General features: G+C 52.4%; 2 protein-coding genes across 4 annotated transcripts; one reads left to right on the forward strand and one right to left on the reverse strand.

Moving 5' to 3' along the window:
• Positions 1-1,157: 1,157 nt before the first annotated feature.
• On the forward strand, positions 1,158-3,391 carry LOC112869255 (interferon lambda-1-like). The gene has a single exon (XM_086699871.1). It carries the CDS (start codon positions 2,122-2,124, stop codon positions 2,692-2,694), a length of 573 nt encoding a protein of 190 aa, XP_086555997.1. The 5' UTR covers positions 1,158-2,121; the 3' UTR covers positions 2,695-3,391.
• Positions 3,392-5,680: 2,289 nt separating this feature from the next.
• SPATA2 (spermatogenesis associated 2) lies at positions 5,681-16,927 on the reverse strand. 3 transcript variants are annotated; one of them, XM_086702464.1, is made up of 3 exons: positions 16,769-16,927; positions 9,944-10,388; positions 5,681-9,028 (listed from the first exon to the last, which is right to left on the reverse strand). In XM_086702464.1, the coding sequence occupies exons 2-3, from the start codon at positions 10,277-10,279 to the stop codon at positions 7,802-7,804; spliced, it is 1,563 nt and encodes a 520-aa protein (XP_086558590.1). In that variant the 5' UTR covers positions 10,280-10,388; positions 16,769-16,927; the 3' UTR covers positions 5,681-7,801. The 3 variants fall into 3 exon arrangements, with proteins under 3 accessions (XP_086558590.1, XP_086558591.1, XP_086558592.1); XM_086702465.1 differs by lacking the exon at positions 16,769-16,927 and adding an exon at positions 16,420-16,623; XM_086702466.1 differs by lacking the exon at positions 16,769-16,927 and adding an exon at positions 12,984-13,780.
• Positions 16,928-18,050: the final 1,123 nt, after the last annotated feature.

Consider the following 18,050-nt stretch of genomic DNA (forward strand, 5'->3'; position numbering starts at 1 on the left):
AGAGCCCAAATGGCCATCGATGGATGAATGGATAAAGAAGATGTGGTGTGTATACACACACACACACACACACACACACACACACACACACACACAATGGAGTATTACTCAGCAGTAAAAAAAAATGAAATCTTTTGCAACTACATGGATGGAACTAGAGGGTATTATGCTAAGTGAAATTAGTCAGAGAAAGGCAAATATCCTATGACTTCACTCATACGAGGACTTTAAGACACAGAACAGATGAACATAAGGGAAGGGAAGCAAAAATAATATAAAAACGGAGGGGAACAAAACATGAGACTCTTAAATATGGAGAACAAACAGAGGGTTACTGGAGGGGTTATGGGAGAGGGGATGGGCTAAATGGGTGAGGGGCACTAAGGAATCTACTCCTGAAATCATTGTTGCACTATATGCTAACTAACTTGGATGTAAATTTTAAAAAATAATAAAATTTAAAAAGAAAAAGCTGGTGGGGGGAGAGGAACTCCTCCTCTTCCCTGAGAAATTGCTTTTCACAACTTGTCACAGGCTTGTCACAGTATGACCACAGAGCTGATATGAAGATGTTGGAAGAAAATGAAATATTATTTATCTGTATTGTGAGCTGGAGAAGAAAGTAGAGAGTGGGGCCATCATGCACCAACCAGATCGTCCATGATTCTCCCAGAGTAGCAGCTGGGTCTGGGACCACTGGCCTTGGACTTTCAGACCATAGGTCAGGGAACATTTTCTATAAAGGGACTGATAACAAATATTTCCAGCTTTGAGGGCCACACAACTGTTCAACTCTGCTGCTGTAACCTGAAAGCAGCCACAGATATGAGCATGGCTAGGTTCCAACAAAGCTTTATTTATGGACATTGAAACTTGAACTTCATGTAATTTCCACATGTCATGAAATATTGTTCTTCTTTTGCTTTTTTTCCCACAGTTTAAAAAGGCAAAAAAAAAAAAAAAAATTATACTGGATCTCAAGGGGGTACCCTGAATAGTTGAAACAGTCTTCCTGATTTCAAAACATATTATATACAAAGCTACAGTAATCAAAATACTGTAGTACTGGGGGGCGCCTGGGGGGCTCAGTTCGGTTAAGTGTCTGACTTCGGCTCAGGTCATGATCTTGCAGTGCGTTCAAGCCCCGCGTTGGGCTCTGTGCTGCCAGCTCGGAGCCTGGAGCCTGCTTCGGATTCTGTGTCTCCTTCTCTCTCTGCCCCTCCTCCGTTCACACTCTGTCTCTGTCTCTCAAAAATAAATAAACACTTAAAAAAATAAATAAAAAAAAAAACTGTAGTACTGGCATAAAGATAGACTTAAAGACCAATGGAACAGAATAGAGCCCAATAAACCCTCGCATATATGATCAAATGAGCTTCAACAAGGGTACCAAGAACATACAATAGGGCAAGGACAGTCTCAACAAATGGTGGTGGGGAAACTGGAGATCCAAACGCAAAAGACTGAAGTTAGACCTTACCTTACGCCACATATAAAACTTAACTCAAAACGGATTAAAGGCCTAAATGTGAGATCTAAAACTATAGAACTCCTAGAAGAAAACACAGCGAAAAGTTTCATGACAGTGAATCTGGCAATGATTTCCTGGATGTGACACCAAAAGCACGGGTAACAGAAGCAAAAGTACACAAATGGGACCACAGCAAACGAAGACTGCCTTCAAAGGGAAGCCACTTCTGCCGCTCAGGCACCCTCGCCCACACTCCTCGCCCCGGCACCTTCCTCGGCCTCGGTAAGGGGCTCCCCACAGTCAGCTGAAGGCTGCCCCAGAGAGTCCTAAACGCGGTTGTCCAGACACTGGACTTCTCAGAAACAAGGCGTTCTCCTACGAGGGAATTTCAGTTTCTCTTTCCTTCTCGGCACAAGTCCAGGGAAGGGACTCGTCGGATGCCCTTTCTCTGCGGCTCAGGCGGCCAGCCTCACCCACACCCACGTGCTCACCTGCTTCAGCGACTAGCTCCGCCTACTTAGGCTTTTTCAGGCCCAGTGGAGATTCCAATTTCCACTTGCCTTTTCACTTTACATACATCAGCTGGGATTGCCCAGCGAGCCTGGCTAAAAGCGGAGCCATGCGGCCGGGGAAGCAGTCGAGATCGGGCCATGGCTCCAGCTTGGGTTGTGGTGCTGGTGACCGCGGTGCTGGGCTTGACCAGCGCGGGCCCTGTCCCCACTTCCAGGCCCCCCGCAACCAGGAGGGGCTGCCACGTGGGCAAGTTCCCATCTCTGTCGCCGAGGGAGCTAGAAGCCTTCAAGAAGGCCAGGGACGCCTTAGAAGAGTCACTCCCGCTGAAGAACTGGAGCTGTGGCTCTCGCCTCTTCCCCAGGACCAGGGACCTGATTCGACTGCAGGCCTGGGAGCGCCCTGCGGCCCTGGAGGCTGAACTAGACTTGACGCTGAAGGTCCTGGGGAACATGACCGACTCATCCCTGGGCGTCGTCCTGGACCAGCCCCTTCGTGTGCTGCGCCACATCCGCTCCGAGCTCCAGGCCTGTGTCCGGGCTCAGCCCACGGCAGGACCCAGACCCCGTGGCCGCCTGCACCACTGGCTGCACCGGCTCCAGAGGGCCCCAGAGGAGTCCCGGGGATGCCTCGAGGCCTCCGTCACGTTCAACCTCTTCCGCCTCCTCACGCGGGACCTGAAGTGTGTCACCGGTGGAGACCTGTGCGTCTGAAAACCTGGACCCGACCCCAGCCCGTCCGGGACCCAGACCTTCTGTATGCACCAGGCCTCATCCTTCCTTAAGTTATTTCCTTTCAATTCCTTATTTATGGACCTGCAGCCCCGCTCCATAGCCATAAGAAATGTTTATTTTTTTACTTTTGTGCAATGTGCAGCAAATAAACAGTAAGGAAGAGAGAAAAAAAAAAGAGCCACCTACTCTGGAGATGGAGAGAACAGAGGAACATGTTAAACAACAGTGGGAGCTGCAATCGGCAAAGTGCAGACTCTAGCGAACTCTAAAGGACTAAAAATCCAGCTTGACAAAAACATTTCAAGGAAAAAAAAGAGAAAGATAGGGTCCCTATACTCTACAGGAACAGCTTTGAGGGTAACGGTGATTTAAAGGTCTATCCACGAAATGCAATGTGGAGGAGACCTTATTTGAGCCCTGATACAAACTGTTTTTAAAATATGAATTTAGGGGCACCTGGGTGGCTCAGTCGGTCAAGCGTCCAACTTCGGCTCAGGTCATGATCTTGCAGTTCGTGAGTTCGAGCCCCGCGTCGGGCTCTGTGCTGACAGCTCGGAGCCTGGAGCCTGCTTCGGATTCTGGGTCTCCCTCTCTCTGCCCCTTCCCCGCTCATGCTCCGTCTCTCTCTGTCTCTCAAAGATGAATAAACGTTAAAAAACAATTTTTTAATATGAATTTATACAACTGGACATCAGAACATTGACTGCCTATCGCTATTAAAGAATTATAAAAATTTAGATGTGATAATGGTATGGTGTTTTAAAAGTCCCTTGTCGGGGCGCCTGGGTGGCGCAGTCGGTTAAGCGTCCGACTTCAGCCAGGTCACGATCTCGCAGTCCGTGAGTTCGAGCCCCGCGTCGGGCTCTGGGCTGATGGCTCAGAGCCTGGAGCCTGTTTCCGATTCTGTGTCTCCCTCTCTCTCTGCCCCTCCCCCGTTCATGCTCTGTCTCTCTCTGTCCCAAAAATAAATAAACGTTGGAAAAAAAAAAAAAAAGTCCCCTGTCTTTTAGAGACACATACGGAAATATTCCACTGAAGCAGATGTCTGGAATTTCCTTCAAAGGAATTTAGGAGGGAAGTGGATGGACAGGTAAAAAGGAAACCAGGTTGGCCACAAGTTGGTAGCTGTTAAATCATGGAAGCTGGGTTCATTTGTACCTCTTTTGTAAATAAGATGGTTTCTTAAATGAGAATATGGGCCGGGGGAGGGGGGTGGCGTTTAAGCAAGATAATGGCTCATTCCTCTCTTACATAAAAACTCTGGAGGTAGGCAGGGCAGGCTGGCTATGATGGCGGCTTCTTAAGCATCAGGGACCCAGCCGCTCCCAACCACCCCTCCCTCATCACTTGGCTTCCGCCTCAGAGTCTCACTGGGCCGCTCCATTCCAACCAGGAAGGAGGCTCGGGTGGGAAGAAGAAAAGATCCTTCAAAGACATGTCTGAGAAGCCACACGAACCACTTCTCCGTCCCACTGCCCAGGCACGGCCACATGACCACGCCTGGCTGCAGGAGCGGCTGGGGAAGGCAGTCTTTACCCTGGATGGCCATGTGCCTAAAAATCGGGGCTTCTATTACCAAGGGAGAAAGGGTGGGAGGAGACAGGGGTTCAACTCAAAGCGTCTGCCACAGCTCTTCTCTCTCTCTCTGAGACTGGTAATCGGGCGGGCGGGGTGCCACAGATCGGTGCTCGAAGCGGGCAGCAGGGCTACTGGGCAGCGGGCGGGCACGATGATGTTAAACATGCTTGTCGTTTACATACACAGATTAAGCAATCTGCTCTGAAGCCACCACTCTGCTCCGGGCGCAGCAGCAAGTGTCTGGCTTCCTCCGCTCTCCCAGGCTAGGTGCGCGTCTCTAGGAAGCCGCTCTTCCTGGCGGTGCCATTTCCTGGGCTGCAGCTAAAACCCAACCCAGCTCTTGGGCCTCGGTCTGGCCCGAGGCCTGGATTATTTGTTCACCGGCGCACGAAATGGAGAAACCTGCTATTCTCTGACCGCTGAGGGGCCTTGTAGGGGCCGACCCAGCAGTGGTCACCGTCATGCAGAGACCCTGCTGCTACCAAAAGCCAGGATGTCCCAGGGCGCCTGGGTGGCTCAGTCAGCTAAGTGTCCAACTTCGTCTCAGGTCATGATCTCACGGTTCGTGGGTTCGAGCCCCACGTCGGGCTCTGTGCTGACAGCTCGGAGCCTGGAACCTGCTTCGGGTTCTGTGTCTCCCTCTCTCTCTGCCCCTCCCCCCCCTCAAAAATAAACAAACATTAAAAAAAAAAATTTAAGAAGCCAGGATGTCCCAAATCACAGCTGCTCTTCTACCACCCTCAAGATCTTTGCCATGTGTCTTGCAAACCCTCCTTTTGAAAAACACTTAAGTTGATTTTTAAAGTGATCTCTTGTCATTGCTGTAGATGGAAAAGCAGTACGGCCTGCTCCAGACAGAAGGTAACGGAACGCCTAGCTAAGACTCTGCCTAAGGCTCCGAGCCTAACACCTGCTTCCTCTTTGGTAAAGACAAGCTAGCATTAAATGGACTTTCTCCTTAAGGCATTTAAACGGATTGAAAGAAAAACATAATTAATTTTTTTCATAATGTCCTTCAATGTTATTTAATGCCTGTCAGTCACCACCATCATTTCTCCTGGAGTATGTAGTCCCACTCCTAAGAAACATGGCTGAACTTGGCACACCTCAGTTTCCCCATCTTACAGGTGGGGATCGTAACACTACCTAGTTTACAGGATGACGGAGACTATTCTGTGGAATCACGCATGTGAAGAGTCAGCATGCAAAGTACCTGGCTCACAGAGTAAGCACTCGAAAGCGGGGCTCTCATCAAGTTATCAGTTTTGTGGGAGAGAAAATGAGAGTCCTGTCATCAGAGGATACAGCTTGAGCAAAACAAACAAACCATCCAAGCAGCCCAAACTTCAAAAGCAGCAGGGAGGGAGGGACATAAAACTCCAAACACTTTAATAATGGAAGACACTTTATTATTTTTTTGAGTCATCTCTCAACATTTCAACTCTTGATAGAAATCAATCGCAAAACATCTTTTTAAATTAGCATGTATTTACCCATCTCAATCACAGCAACCTCATACAGTAAGGTACACGCCAAGGACACGGTCAGAGATCTCCTATTCCAGTCTATAAACACGGTATCTCCATGATGACATGTGTGCCGGACTTTCTCTCCCAGGACGAGGTGGGCACTCCTGCTCCTGCCCACCAGTAGAAGCTACCTGGCCTCACAGTTGCTTAAAAGTTCCTGTAGTGCTGGAGCGATCTGGGAACGGAAAACTAGAAAACTAGAGCTCTCAGGAGTAAAACAGGCATCGACACTTCTGAAACGTGGGAAGGAAGAACATCAAAGATGATGACCCCAGAATGGGCTGGTCTTAGTAATAAAGGTGTTGAAACTCAGCTGTATATACACATTGAGTATCTACATGTGCTCTACTAGATATATAAAAAAGAGCCACAGAAGATTTGGAAAACCTTAAAATCACTCCACTGCATTGGAAGAACATCAGCAAATTCACAGTGGCCTCAGGATTCAGCCAGAGCTAAATGTGTTCGAGAGCCAAACACCTCCTTTCTACCAGAAAACCCACTGCACGTAAATTCCTATATTCTGTACATCACAAACACGTATGGCTAAAATATGTTAGTTCACAAGGAAGCGGTTTTTAGTTTCAAACTCTTGCCCCACTCCTGCTCTGCACCCCAAAAGCAACATCCAGGGGTCATTCACAGGAGGAGTTTAAGGGGCCTTCAGGTTTGGAAGCGCTTAGGCTCAGCTGAGCATCTCAGGAGACGTCCGTCTGATGGGCACACGCTGACTCGGGCCCACTTTTAGTGCAAAAAGATCACTGACGTGGCAGAGGAGTCCTGGAAACAGGCGAAGAAGGCCGAGATGGAGGGGCGGGGAGATCCCAAATGACGTTCCTTCTCAAACGAGACTCAAGAAGTTCGGAGTGCAGGTTCACACGCGGCAAATGGCAAAGACCAGGCTGTAGGTCCGCAGGGTGAGGTTCCTGAAGGGTCACTAGGGTATCACAGTCCGCAGGTGCACAGAACTCCCGGCCCGCACTAGCCCCCTAAGTGTATGCTGGAGGTAGGTATATAGAGATTTATTGGAGGGAAGACAGTGGCTCGCCACCAATTCTGGGACATCGTCTGTTCCTCCTCTGCCCCCACACTCTCTGCTCTACCCTTGGGCTGTGGTGTGTGTAGGATACAACACGGAAGGGGAGGAGACCCTCCCTTGGAAGACTAAAGAACCCAGGCCATTTGTATAAATAGCTACATGATCAATGTTTTAACCACTGTGAAACACACGGCAAGTTGAATATTTATTTAAAAATAAATCTCAAAAATATCTATTTACAGTACAGTAAGAGGGGCATGTGCAAACAACAGAAAGGGGGAGAAGTCCATCCTGCCGTGGACGGTCCACGCTTCAGTGCGTCGGAGCAAAGTGCACAAACGCCACGGGCTGAACTGAGCTGTGGTGGCAACAGGATGCCGTTCGGTGAATACCGGACTCAGTCCACCTTTGAAACCCAGACGGGTGGAAGTCAGGGGCGGGGAGTCCAGGAGGGGATCCTTGTGTCCGGGAAGGGGGTGGCCAAGGGATGAGCCACTGGAAGAGGCCCGGTGTGGCAGGAGGGCTCATTTCACAAGCCAACAGGCCTCTAGCTCGGCGCTCCAGGTGGGCGTTTGGAGGGGACCTGGAGGGCCCTTCCCAGTCCAAGTTGGCTTTGCAGTGGGAGGGGTGGGTGTGGCAAGAGTCTCAGAGACAGAAATCTTCAAAAACAAACAATGGAATAGGGAGTGGAGAGATTAGCAAGAATGAATCTGAACGGAAGTGCCACCCTCTCCCTTGTCAGGTGACAAAGCAGCCATCAAAGGAAATATCTGGGTCGCCAGGTGAACGCACGTGGTGCGGGCGACCCCACGATCCCCTGACACCTACACGGTCAAATGCAGGCCTCTGCTTCCGAGATCAATACGTGAACACTTCTTCCCTGGGGGAACCCAGAAAGTCGGTGGTGTAGCCCTTGGAGCAGGGGGGTGCAAGGTCGAGTCTATCTGTACACGAGATGGGAGAGCTGGGTGGACTTGTAGTTCAGCTGGTTGTTGGGCATGAACTTGTGCAGCTCACTCTTTTTGCAGCAGGGGTCATAATGGTAGGCGCCGAGACAGGTGTCGCAGGAGACTTTTGAACACTGGGTGCAGGTGTTGGCGGCACCCGGGCGGTTACAGAAGCCACAGCGGGAGGTGGCTGTGGCCGAGGGCTTGGGTTTTGGGTGGAGGTGCGGCAGCCGGTCGAGGGCCTGAGTCTGGCCCGCGTACTTGTCCCGCAGAGACGACCCGTGGGCCAGGCTGTCGTGGGCAGAGGCCTTGCTGGGGAAGGCGCCGGGCCTGGGGGCCGGGGGACCGGCAAGCAGGCCGTCGCAGCGCTGGCAGAGGGAGGAGCTGCAGGACAGACCGCAGTTTTGGCACTTGGACAGGGCGGACTCTTTGGCGGGGGGCGAGCGCTTGTGGTAGGGGGCGTGGGCATCATTTCTGAGCACCCACACGTCCGGCCGCAGGGCGTCCTGCCTCCGGGACGCGGCCCTCGGCTCCGAGTCCGTGTACAGATCCACGTCATCCTGAGCGGAGAAGTACGTGCCACGCAGCGGGCCCAGACCGTTGTTCGGCGAGGGGGGCGGCAGGTCATCCGGGCTTCCGTGGGCGGAGCTGGACACGGCCAGGAGCGAGGGGGACGGGCGGATGATCTCGTCCTTGAGGCCATCGCCCAGGTCTGCAGCCACCGGCTCCTTCCGCAGGCTCAGCGAGGCCTTCAGGGGCGGCTTCCGGCTCTCCCAGTAGCTGTCATAGGCGTCCACCGACCTCGAGGGCTTGGTCACCCGTGGCTTGTAGTAGTCCTTGGCCGCCCGCTCGCTGGCTGACTTCTGCAGCGCCACGCGGGCCATGGAGGCCGTCAGGTGCTCCCGGCCCTCAGCCCGGCGCCGCAGGGCCTCCGAGCAGCCCCGCACGTCCTCTGCGCTGCTCTTGCGCTCGCTCACCACGTCTAGCTCGGAGTAGCCCTTGTCCTTGACTTGTGAGTGGATTTCCAGCATCTGCTCACACTCCACCTTGGCCAGAAAGAGCTCAAAGGAGACCATCTTCACCTGGAGGGTCTCCACAAGCTCTTTGAGTTTGTACGCAGTCCCTAACTCGGGCACGTAGCCCATGTAATGCAGGATGGCTCGGATGTCCTCTTCCAGCAACGACGACTTGACATAATAAACGAAGGGGCCTGTGTAGGTCTAGGAGAAGGAAGGGGACAGAAAAAGGTGGGATTTGCTGAGGCACACGTGGTCTGAGCACACCCAAGTGTGGGTGGGGGGGGAGGAGAGAGGAGGGAAAGATCTCAGCAGCAATCCCCCCCCCCCCCCCCCCCCCCCCCCCCGCCGTGTAGCAGACAGAGGCCAGCTGGGCACACGGCGCGAGGGGAGCTGCACGGCACCGCCTTGAGCGGGAGGACACAAAGCCACGAGCTCCCCAAATGAGCTTCCGCGGCTCTGCGCCATTTGAGGAAACAGGGCAAACGTGGTGAAGAGAGGGGATCAGAGCCGAGGCGGAAGGCCCAATGAGCAGGAAGAATATTCCTTTCTGGATTTCTGCGGAGTTCTGAAGAACAAAAGCCTGGCTTTGTGGAAACTCTCCTGAGCCATCGCTGCCTTCGGAACGATTCAGAATTCTCTCGCTCTCTTAAATCCATCCTCCACTCTCCTGTCTCTTCCCACTTAGTCCGAACCGCCTCTCAGGGGACCCCGGCGTCTGCAGCAGCCTCCTAACTGGTCTCCTTCCCATAGAACAGAATGCTTTCCAAATGTAAACCCGATCCGGGCCTGCCTTGCCTCCCAGCCTACTTAGGGCAAATTCAAGCCCTTTGCCCTGGGCTTGGAGGTCCTGCGTAACCAGGGTGCTGCCTGCCTTTCCAACTTCACAGCTTCAGACGGGAGTTGCCAGGGGCAGGGACTCAGTAGAGAGGACACTGGACAGACAGGCAAGGTGGGGAACAGAAGGGGGTACTTCTAGTTGTTGGACCAAAGGCGGTGGGCAAGATACCGGACGGGTCTGCAGGCAGAGGAGGGATGTACCTGGCACAAGCCCTCTCAGGTCGGACTGGGAGGGGCAAGAAGGGAGACCGGTATGCACGGCCCTTCCCCAGACCTTACCTTGATGCTTCTGAATTCCTTCTTCCACGGGTAGAGGAAGAGGTTGACACCGACCGTTTCCAGCACACTGAAGGCGCAGGCCAAAGCCCGCAGGCTGGAGGAGCTCAGCGAGCGCAGGGAGCTCTCCACCACCTCATAGAACTGGATCAGCCGGAATCGATAAAAGGGATCCACCTTGTGCAGGCTGAGCAGGGTCGAGGCTGCGACCCGCAGGTACTCATCGTTGCCAGGCCGCTGCTTGCTGGGGGTGGCATCCACTTTGCCCTCGTGGAACTGCACGTACTTCCGAAATAAATCATCCTTGTATTTTGTATCCATTGAACTGGGCTTCCCCATCCGATCCAGGGACCGGGGGGCTACCTTATCTCCTCCATGGCTTCTGGGTTCGAGGCAGTGACATCGCTAAAAGCACTGACATGTTGCCCACCTGGACTAGGGGCATGCTCTGGAAGGGGAAGAACAAGAAGCACATCATTCCTCGAACGGGTCCACGTACCAGCTCGTGGCTGCCGAGGCAAAACGAAAGTCAGAACTGGCCTGAGCTACAACTGGGCACCACCAGCCCCGGGCCCCTCTCTGCGCATCCATGCAACACATTTAACTGAACACGTACTATGTTGCAAAGTTGTGGTAGAAACAAGACAGGTAGGTCCTTGACTTTGCTGAACTCATAAATGAAGAATGTGATTAGGAGCACCCAACCTGGTTTTGTAGGGAGGAGGAGAAAGTTTAAAAAATCCCCCCCACCCCCTGGAACCAGAGCGTATTATGCTAAGTGAAATAAGTCAGAGAAAGACAAATATCCTATGATTTCACTCATATGTGGAATTTAAGAACCAAAACAGATGAACATAGGGGAAGGGAAGGAAAAATAAAAACAGGGAGGTAAACCATAAGAGACTCTTCAATACCGAGAACAAACTGAGGGTTGCTGGAGGGGAGGTGGGTGGGGGGATGGGCTAAATGGGGGATGGGCATTAAGGAGGGCACTTGTTGGGACGAGCACTGGGTGTCATATGTAAGTGAGGAATCGCTAACTGGGTTCTACTCCTACACTGTATTAACTAACTTGAATTTAAATAAATAAATAGATATCTCCCTACCCCCACCCCAGGCAATGAAGGTTAGACTTGAAGGATGAGGAGTTTGCCAGGCCAAGAGGTGGGAGGGGAATGTAACATCAGAGGCGTCCCTAGGGAGGAAGGCCCTGAGCTAATGCTGCCAGGCACTCATGCACACTAATGCCCTTCATCTTGTTAAACCACCCTAGGAGACACAGGCACTACTACTCTGATCCCCGTTTTACAGGTGCAAAAGCCAAGACAGAGAAATGTAAAGAACGTGCCCAAAGTTACAGAACCACGAAGAGGCAGGGCTGAGACGAGAGCCCTGGCAGCTGGGCTCCAAGGTCGACGCCCTTACCCACCACTCCCTGCTTTCCTGAGGCAGGAAGGAGCTTGGCGAACACAAAGAAGGCCAGGATGGCTGAAGCGGCCAGGGGGAGGGAAGGGAGTGACCAGAGATGAAGCCGCAGGCACCAGCAGGGCAGGATCCTGTGCCTCGAGGCTAAGAGAGCAGAGCGTGTGAAGAACTGTGTATTTTATTCCAAGAGGCATGTGAAGCCCCAGAAGAGCTCAAAGCAAGGCAGGGAGGGCCGGGATCACATCTGCAACTTTAAAGAAAGACCACACTGGCTGCTGCCCCCTGGAGGATCTCTGACAGCCTGATACCTTAGGAAAGGTTTACAGTTCTCCAATACCTATAGCTTATTCCCCTATACTTAGGAGAGGTTTACAGTTCCAATGGACAGGACAGAACATTCTGAGTTGGGGCACACCAAATTTGTACTTTTTTTTTAAATTTATTTATTTTAAGAGAGAGAAAATGAGTGCACATGTGCACGAGCCTGGGGGGGGGGGGGGGCGGTGGCGGTGGTTAGAGAATCCCAAGCATGTTCTGACTCGAAGCTCGAATTCATGAACCGTAAGCTCATGACCTGAGCCAGAATCAAGTTAACTGACTCAACTGCTGGGCCACTCAGGCGCCCGAATCTGAACACTTGCTGTCTGCGGGGCCACTGGTTAGAACACACACAGAGTAACCAGCATGGTCGGTGCCACAATGCTGGGAGCAAACCTGCATTCATCCAGGGTACTGCCGGGGCCACAGGAGGCAGCACAGCACAGATCTGATCTATGAACAGATCCAGAAGCCTGACTGCCTAAGTGTGAATCCTCGATCTGCTTCTCTGGGCCAGTCAGATAAATTGCTCAGCCTCTCTGGGCTTGTTTTCTCATCTGACAGTGGGGGTTGATCATAGTACCTAGAGTTCAGAGTCGGTGTAAGGATGATGATCAGTATATAAAGGTCTTCACAGAGGGCTGGCTCGAAATACGCCCTTGAAAAACACGAACAGCTATTCCTGGTATCTGAAGGTGCTATACCCCTGCCAAAATGCCAGGCATTTTATTTTTTTCTTGAGAGAGAGACAGAGCAAAAGCAGGGGAGGGGCAGAGAGAAGGAGACACAGAATCTGAAGCAGGCTCCAGGTTCTGAGCTGTCAACACAGGACCCGACACAGGGCTCGAACTCGTGAACAGTGAGATCATGACCTGAGCCAAAGTCGGACACCTAACCGACTGAGCCACCCAGGCACCCCTAAAATGCCAAGCATTTTCAAGAAGGTAAGGTGAGCATGGGCAAGTAGCTCCAGCCAGGTGAGGGATGTGCATTTTCACAGTCGCCCATCCTGACCACAAGCTCCACGGGTGCAAGGACCCTGACTGAATTACTCAGTAAGGTAACTAAGCACAGAACCAGAGGCGGGCAGGGTACGTGCTTCAGAAACACCTGCTAGCTAAGTGGAGGAGGCTCCTGCTGGCTGTGGAGACCACATGGGACTGAGAAGGAAGCTACAGTGAGAAGGGACAGGCCCAGCAGTCCTTCAGATCTGAGTTCAGCTCAGGAAGTGCTAAGGGCCCACAAACCTGGCAACGATCATGAGGTCAATAAAATCATCCACTCTCAATGAGCCACTCACCTGGCTTCTTCACAGTTTTGGGGAGGCTCCAAGGATCTTAACCAGGACGTGAGGGGTGAGATGTGCAGGAGAACTGGGGACAGAGAGGCCACTTTCTCCCAACCACTGCCCTCCCAAGGGAGCCCCGTGCTTCAAGAACACATACACCCAAGGAGCACAGGAGGCACATGAAAATCCATTAGGATAAAATTCTACCTCCTGACCAAGGCCAAAGGCTTCTCACGGTCTACCCCTGCTCATCTCTCATAGCTGTCCTCCCCTTCCAAGTTCCACCCACACAAACCTTTCTGTTGTTCCTCAAACACACAAAGCTCACTTCTGTCTCAGGACCTTTGCCCGCGTTGTTCCTTCTGCATGTTCTTCCTCTGATTCTTCCCGTAGCTGGCTCACATTCGTTTTTCGGGCCTTAGCTCCAATGTCACCCCTCAGAGGCCTCGCTGACAACCCCAGCTCAGTGACTCCCACTTTCCTAGTCCCTCATTACCCCATTATCCTGGGGTAATCACCAGCTGAAAGTGTCGTTATTCATTTACTAACTTCCCCTCTTTGTGCCCCCACCGTAACCCAGCATGCTTCACAAAGGCAAGGACCACATCTGTTTCATTCACCACTGTGCCTGGAACACAGCTTCGCACACAGTAGGTGTTTGATAAAGCAGGAGAAATGAAAGAGGCATTCGTGATGCCATGCCTCCAGTTTCTCATTGAGCTCTCCCAAGATTCCAGGGAGGTCAGCTCCATGACAGGACATGCTGTTAAGTAGCCAGAACTACTGGACCCAAGATTCCAAGCCTGACCTTTTGAGGCACCGTGTTCCTCCCATACCTCCAGGCTCCTGGGCTCAACAAGTATTTATGCAGCACCTATCTCATGCCAGGCCCTCGGATGGGTGCAGTGCGGGGATAATGGGGGGGGGGGGGGGGGAGGGAGCTGCAGTTGGGAAGCCACAGCCCTGCCCTCAATCCTACTTACAAGAGGTCACTATCAATGTACGTATCGCAAGCCGAGAGAAGACATCACTGTCCTTACCAATAAAAACCGGTATGTATTTCCTATTTTGTATTTACAAGAGAAACTTCCATCCTGCCTCTGGTCCCAGGGACTATTTTTTTGGTACATCTGAGAAAAATGTAAACAAAGGGACATGAAGCCTCCTAAATGCGGCTGTGATTTTTCTCTGACGAAGTCAGCGCTGAGCCTACAGAGGCTGATTTTTTTTTTTTTTTTTTTTTACAAAGTCAGCCACTCTCAAGCTCAGTGTCTGCTGCTCTGTAATCACATCACAGTCCACACCCGTGTTTGTTGCTGGCACACGATAAACAAGGAAAAGGGATCCAAATAGCCCAATCGGTGTTGGTGTTCCAAATCCTCAAGTCAAGGATGGGAAACCCATCTATGATGAATCTTGAGTCAACCTAGGTAGGTGAGGAAAAAGGTGAAAGAAAATGAACGCTAAGAGGTAATTAAAGAAAAGGAGACGGGAATGAATCATCACTGAGGTCCTACTACTCACTCAGCACTGAGTCTTCTGCTTTACCTGCATCATCCCATTTAATCCTCATACCAAAGTTCAGCCATGAAACAACCAGCCCAACAGAGCTCCCAAGGGTCCGAGCTGGAATTTGAACTTGGGTTGGCAGGCCCTGAGGCCTGGGTTTTTTCCCCGTTTCCCCCACTCATTTATTGCTACAATCTACCATTCACTAAGGGATCAGTACATGAGGGCCCTCTGCTAAGTGCTCAATGAAAATCAGTGAAAGCCACAGGACAGCCCCAAGGTTAAAGAGGAAACTGAGGCTCAGCGAGGCCAAATCACTTGTCCTGAATCACAGGGAAGGAAGAAGGAGGATCTGAGGTCCGCACCAAGGTCCGATGCCCAAACCCTGACTCAAGCTCTATGCTGCTTCTGGGCTGCACCTGCCGGACAGCTCTACTTGAAAGGGCTAGGCTAAGTTAGAACATCCCATGGCAGGGCAAGCAGACTTGAGTTCTAAAAATTGCTATAGTAGCAAAATTCCCATCTTCCCACACCGAAGGGGGCTGGAAGAGCTGCAAATCTCTTTAAGATGTAAGCTCAAGGGCCAAGGGAAGAGGCTGGCCAGAGACCGGCCAGTGGTAAAGCAGCTGACATCATCCCTCCTGAATACATTTTCTGAGAATACAGGCTGCATTGTAGCTGGTCATAGCTGGTGTCTTTTCTGAGCATAGAGCCAGCAATTTATTCCCAGCACTCTGCAAGAACAACAAAAAAACACACTCTCTGCAAAAACAGCGTGGTTACAGGAGACTAGACAGCGCAATGACAGAAGCCGTTAATTTCTCCAAGCAACCCAAGGATTGGAGCGCCATGACGTGCCAGTCTGGTGGGGGGGGGGGGGGGGGGGCGGGAAATGGCACTGTGAACATCCCTAACAGCGTCAGGCGGGTGCCCAGAGCCAAGAGGCCTGGTCAGCACTCCCTGCACCCACAATCTGGACTCCCTTGGAAAAGCAACTCAATGAAGAGAGAAGATGTTACATATACACTCAGGGAGGTGGTGGTTTTTTCATGACGATGATAATTTTTTTAATGGTTTTGTTTTTGTTTTTGTTTTTTTAATAATAATGTCAAAGGAAAGCTGTATCTGTTTCAAACCCCACTGAAAGGAACTGAAATGATTTGGGGTAGCAAAGCATTAGCTTGGCTTTACGTTAGCTGGCCCATTCAAGCAGAAACATCCCCCAAGCAGCATCTGAAGGAGCCCCCTCCCTGCACAGACATAGGCTATTTAGGACGCATCATTGCCCCAGTCCACAGGTTTACAGATCTCTGGTCTAGCTTCAGCCAGCTCAGAGTTCCCTCGGCCTCCTAACAGCAGCAAGAGGAGAGCAAGCCATTCAACCTCTTCCACCTCCGTACCCCACTTTTTTGCACTCATTCCAAACCCGAGGTTCCTGAGACACATCCAAGGCACCTTGCACTGCCTGTGAAACACCAGAGGGCCCCCATACCCCAATCAGATTCCAGAGAGATTCAGAGAGAGGTCTTGCAAACCTCTGAAAATAACACCAGCTATAACCTGCTGAAAACGGGCTTCCCTACTGGCAGCTGCCTCTCAGAGAAGCTCTGAAGGAAGCAGTTTCCACTCCCTGCTGGGGACAGGAGCTGGCGGCTGCTATTCCCAAGCTGGTTAATTCCTACAGTCTCTGAGGGCCGTTATCAGTTGTAAAAAAACACCCCAGTCCCAAACTCAGGCCCCATCTGGCTTTGTGAATGAATTCACTGCAGCTATCACTTATTGGACGCCAGCTGTATGCCAGAGACCGTGCTTCACAAGCATTATCTCATTTCATCCCCACTACGGCCCTAGCAGGCAGGTTCACTCCCATTTAAGTAATTAGGCAAATGAGGCTCAGAAAATGAAATGACTTGGCCAAGGTCACACAATAAGTACAAACCCAGATCGGCTGACAGACACTGGGCTGGGGACCACTGCGCGGTAACTGCCTCGCGGTGGGGTCGGGTGGCCTCCTACTTGGTTAGTCGCCGAAGAGGGGGTGTTCCTCCTGAGCTGCCCTGAGCCACCCATGGCCGGTCCCAGGAATCTGCGAGGCAGTCTCCGGGGGAGTGGGGATCCTGAGGACAAGCTGGGCCCTCGGGACGCAGAAAAGGCGGGCCCGCCTGCCGCCCCCGCCGGCCGCGAAGGGACCCCGCTCTCGGGTTGGCCGAGCCCCGCCGAATCGGGCGCCCCCCTCTGCCCTGGGAAGCGCCGGAGGCCGTTTCCGCTCGCGGCCGCCCCGCACTCACCCGGCACTGCCGCCAAGGACGCCCCGGCCGAGGGTATCCAGAAGGAGCCGCGGCCGCCGCCGGAGCCGGCCCCCGCTGGGCTCTCGCCGCTCCGGCCGGCTGCAAGGGGCCGAAGCCAGTACCCCGACACCAGCGGCGACCCGGAAACACTAGGCCAGGAAGTGACGCCTCTCGGAGGCGGGTCCAAAGGGAGGCTGGGCCGCGGCTGCGCGTCGTACCGGAGCGAGGCCGATGGCCGCGGGCGACGGAGGGAGAAGCGGGAGGTAGAAGAACGAGCGGAGGAGTCGCGGAATCCGGCTCTGGGGCTTGCAGGGCCGCCGCCTCGGCTCGGACTAGCCCCGGAAACAAACGAGCCGGACGTGACGCACGCCAGCCCCGGGATGGTGGCTGGCCGGGTTGTCATGGGAACCGGTGTGGAGCGGGGCGGTGGAGGCTAGGAGCTGCGAGCGCGGACTGAGTGATCCCCGGCCTCCGCCTCCCGGACTCGTCCCTTGTCCAGATGATCTGCGAGCAGCTCTCCCGACTGAGCCTGAGCAGGAGCTGACAGCTGGAGTCCTCACCCCATTTTACAGACACAAATACCGAGGCTTAAAGAGAGCAAGTGAGGTGCCAGGATCACGCGAGATGGAATCCGGCCTTGAGAGGACTGTCTTTAAGAACGGGGCTCCCAGCTTTGCCTTTGCCACTTACTAGGGGCGTGACCTTGGGCAAGTTACCTCGCCTATACGAGCCTCAGCTTTTTCACTTGACTTTCATATTGCCTCCTTGCTTTGCGACTTTTCAGCAAACACCTTAGTACCAGCATGGTCTACACTGGCTTCAATCATGGTGTGGCTTGGACTTGTCTATACTCCCACCAAACATATTGACCGTGAGCTCACCGAGGACTCAGTTTTTGTGGTTCACCATTCCACTGAATCCTTAGTGATTGTCTAACACGTATCCAAGACTTTGTCAGACATATTTGCGATTGGACCATGATTCTGTCTCTCAAACTTAACCCCAGACATTTATTGAAGTCTCGGAGCCCACTCCATGCCCTGTTCTCTTCCTCCATCATGCTCTTCTACCCTTCTGGCCTCTGTGCCTCTATATGCTGTTCCCTCAGTGTAAATGTTTTTCCCCCCTCACCTCTTTCCTTCCCAAGATAGATAAGTAGATAGATAGATAGATACATAGATAGATAGATAGAATCACTTTAAACCTGACACCCCCACAAAACCTGGAGCTCCTTACTCATCTGTGTTTCCCCTGAGCTCTGCATGTGTCTGATCTGGATGTG

The sequence above is a fragment of the Puma concolor genome, chromosome A3 (genome assembly GCF_028749965.1).
Source record: "Puma concolor isolate L17-30 chromosome A3, mPumCon1.1.hap2, whole genome shotgun sequence".
Lineage (NCBI taxonomy): Eukaryota > Metazoa > Chordata > Mammalia > Carnivora > Felidae > Puma > Puma concolor.

Excerpts from the sequence above, each read along its gene's own strand:
- LOC112869255 (XM_086699871.1), top strand. The coding sequence starts at position 2,122 with ATGGCTCCAGCTTGGGTTGTGGTGCTGGTGACCGCGGTGCTGGGCTTG.
- SPATA2 (XM_086702464.1), bottom strand. The coding sequence starts at position 10,279 with ATGGGGAAGCCCAGTTCAATGGATACAAAATACAAGGATGATTTATTT. Across the intron at positions 9,029-9,943 it reads AGGAATTCAGAAGCATCAAG|ACCTACACAGGCCCCTTCGT; the intron begins GTAAGGTCTGGG and ends TCCTTCTCCTAG.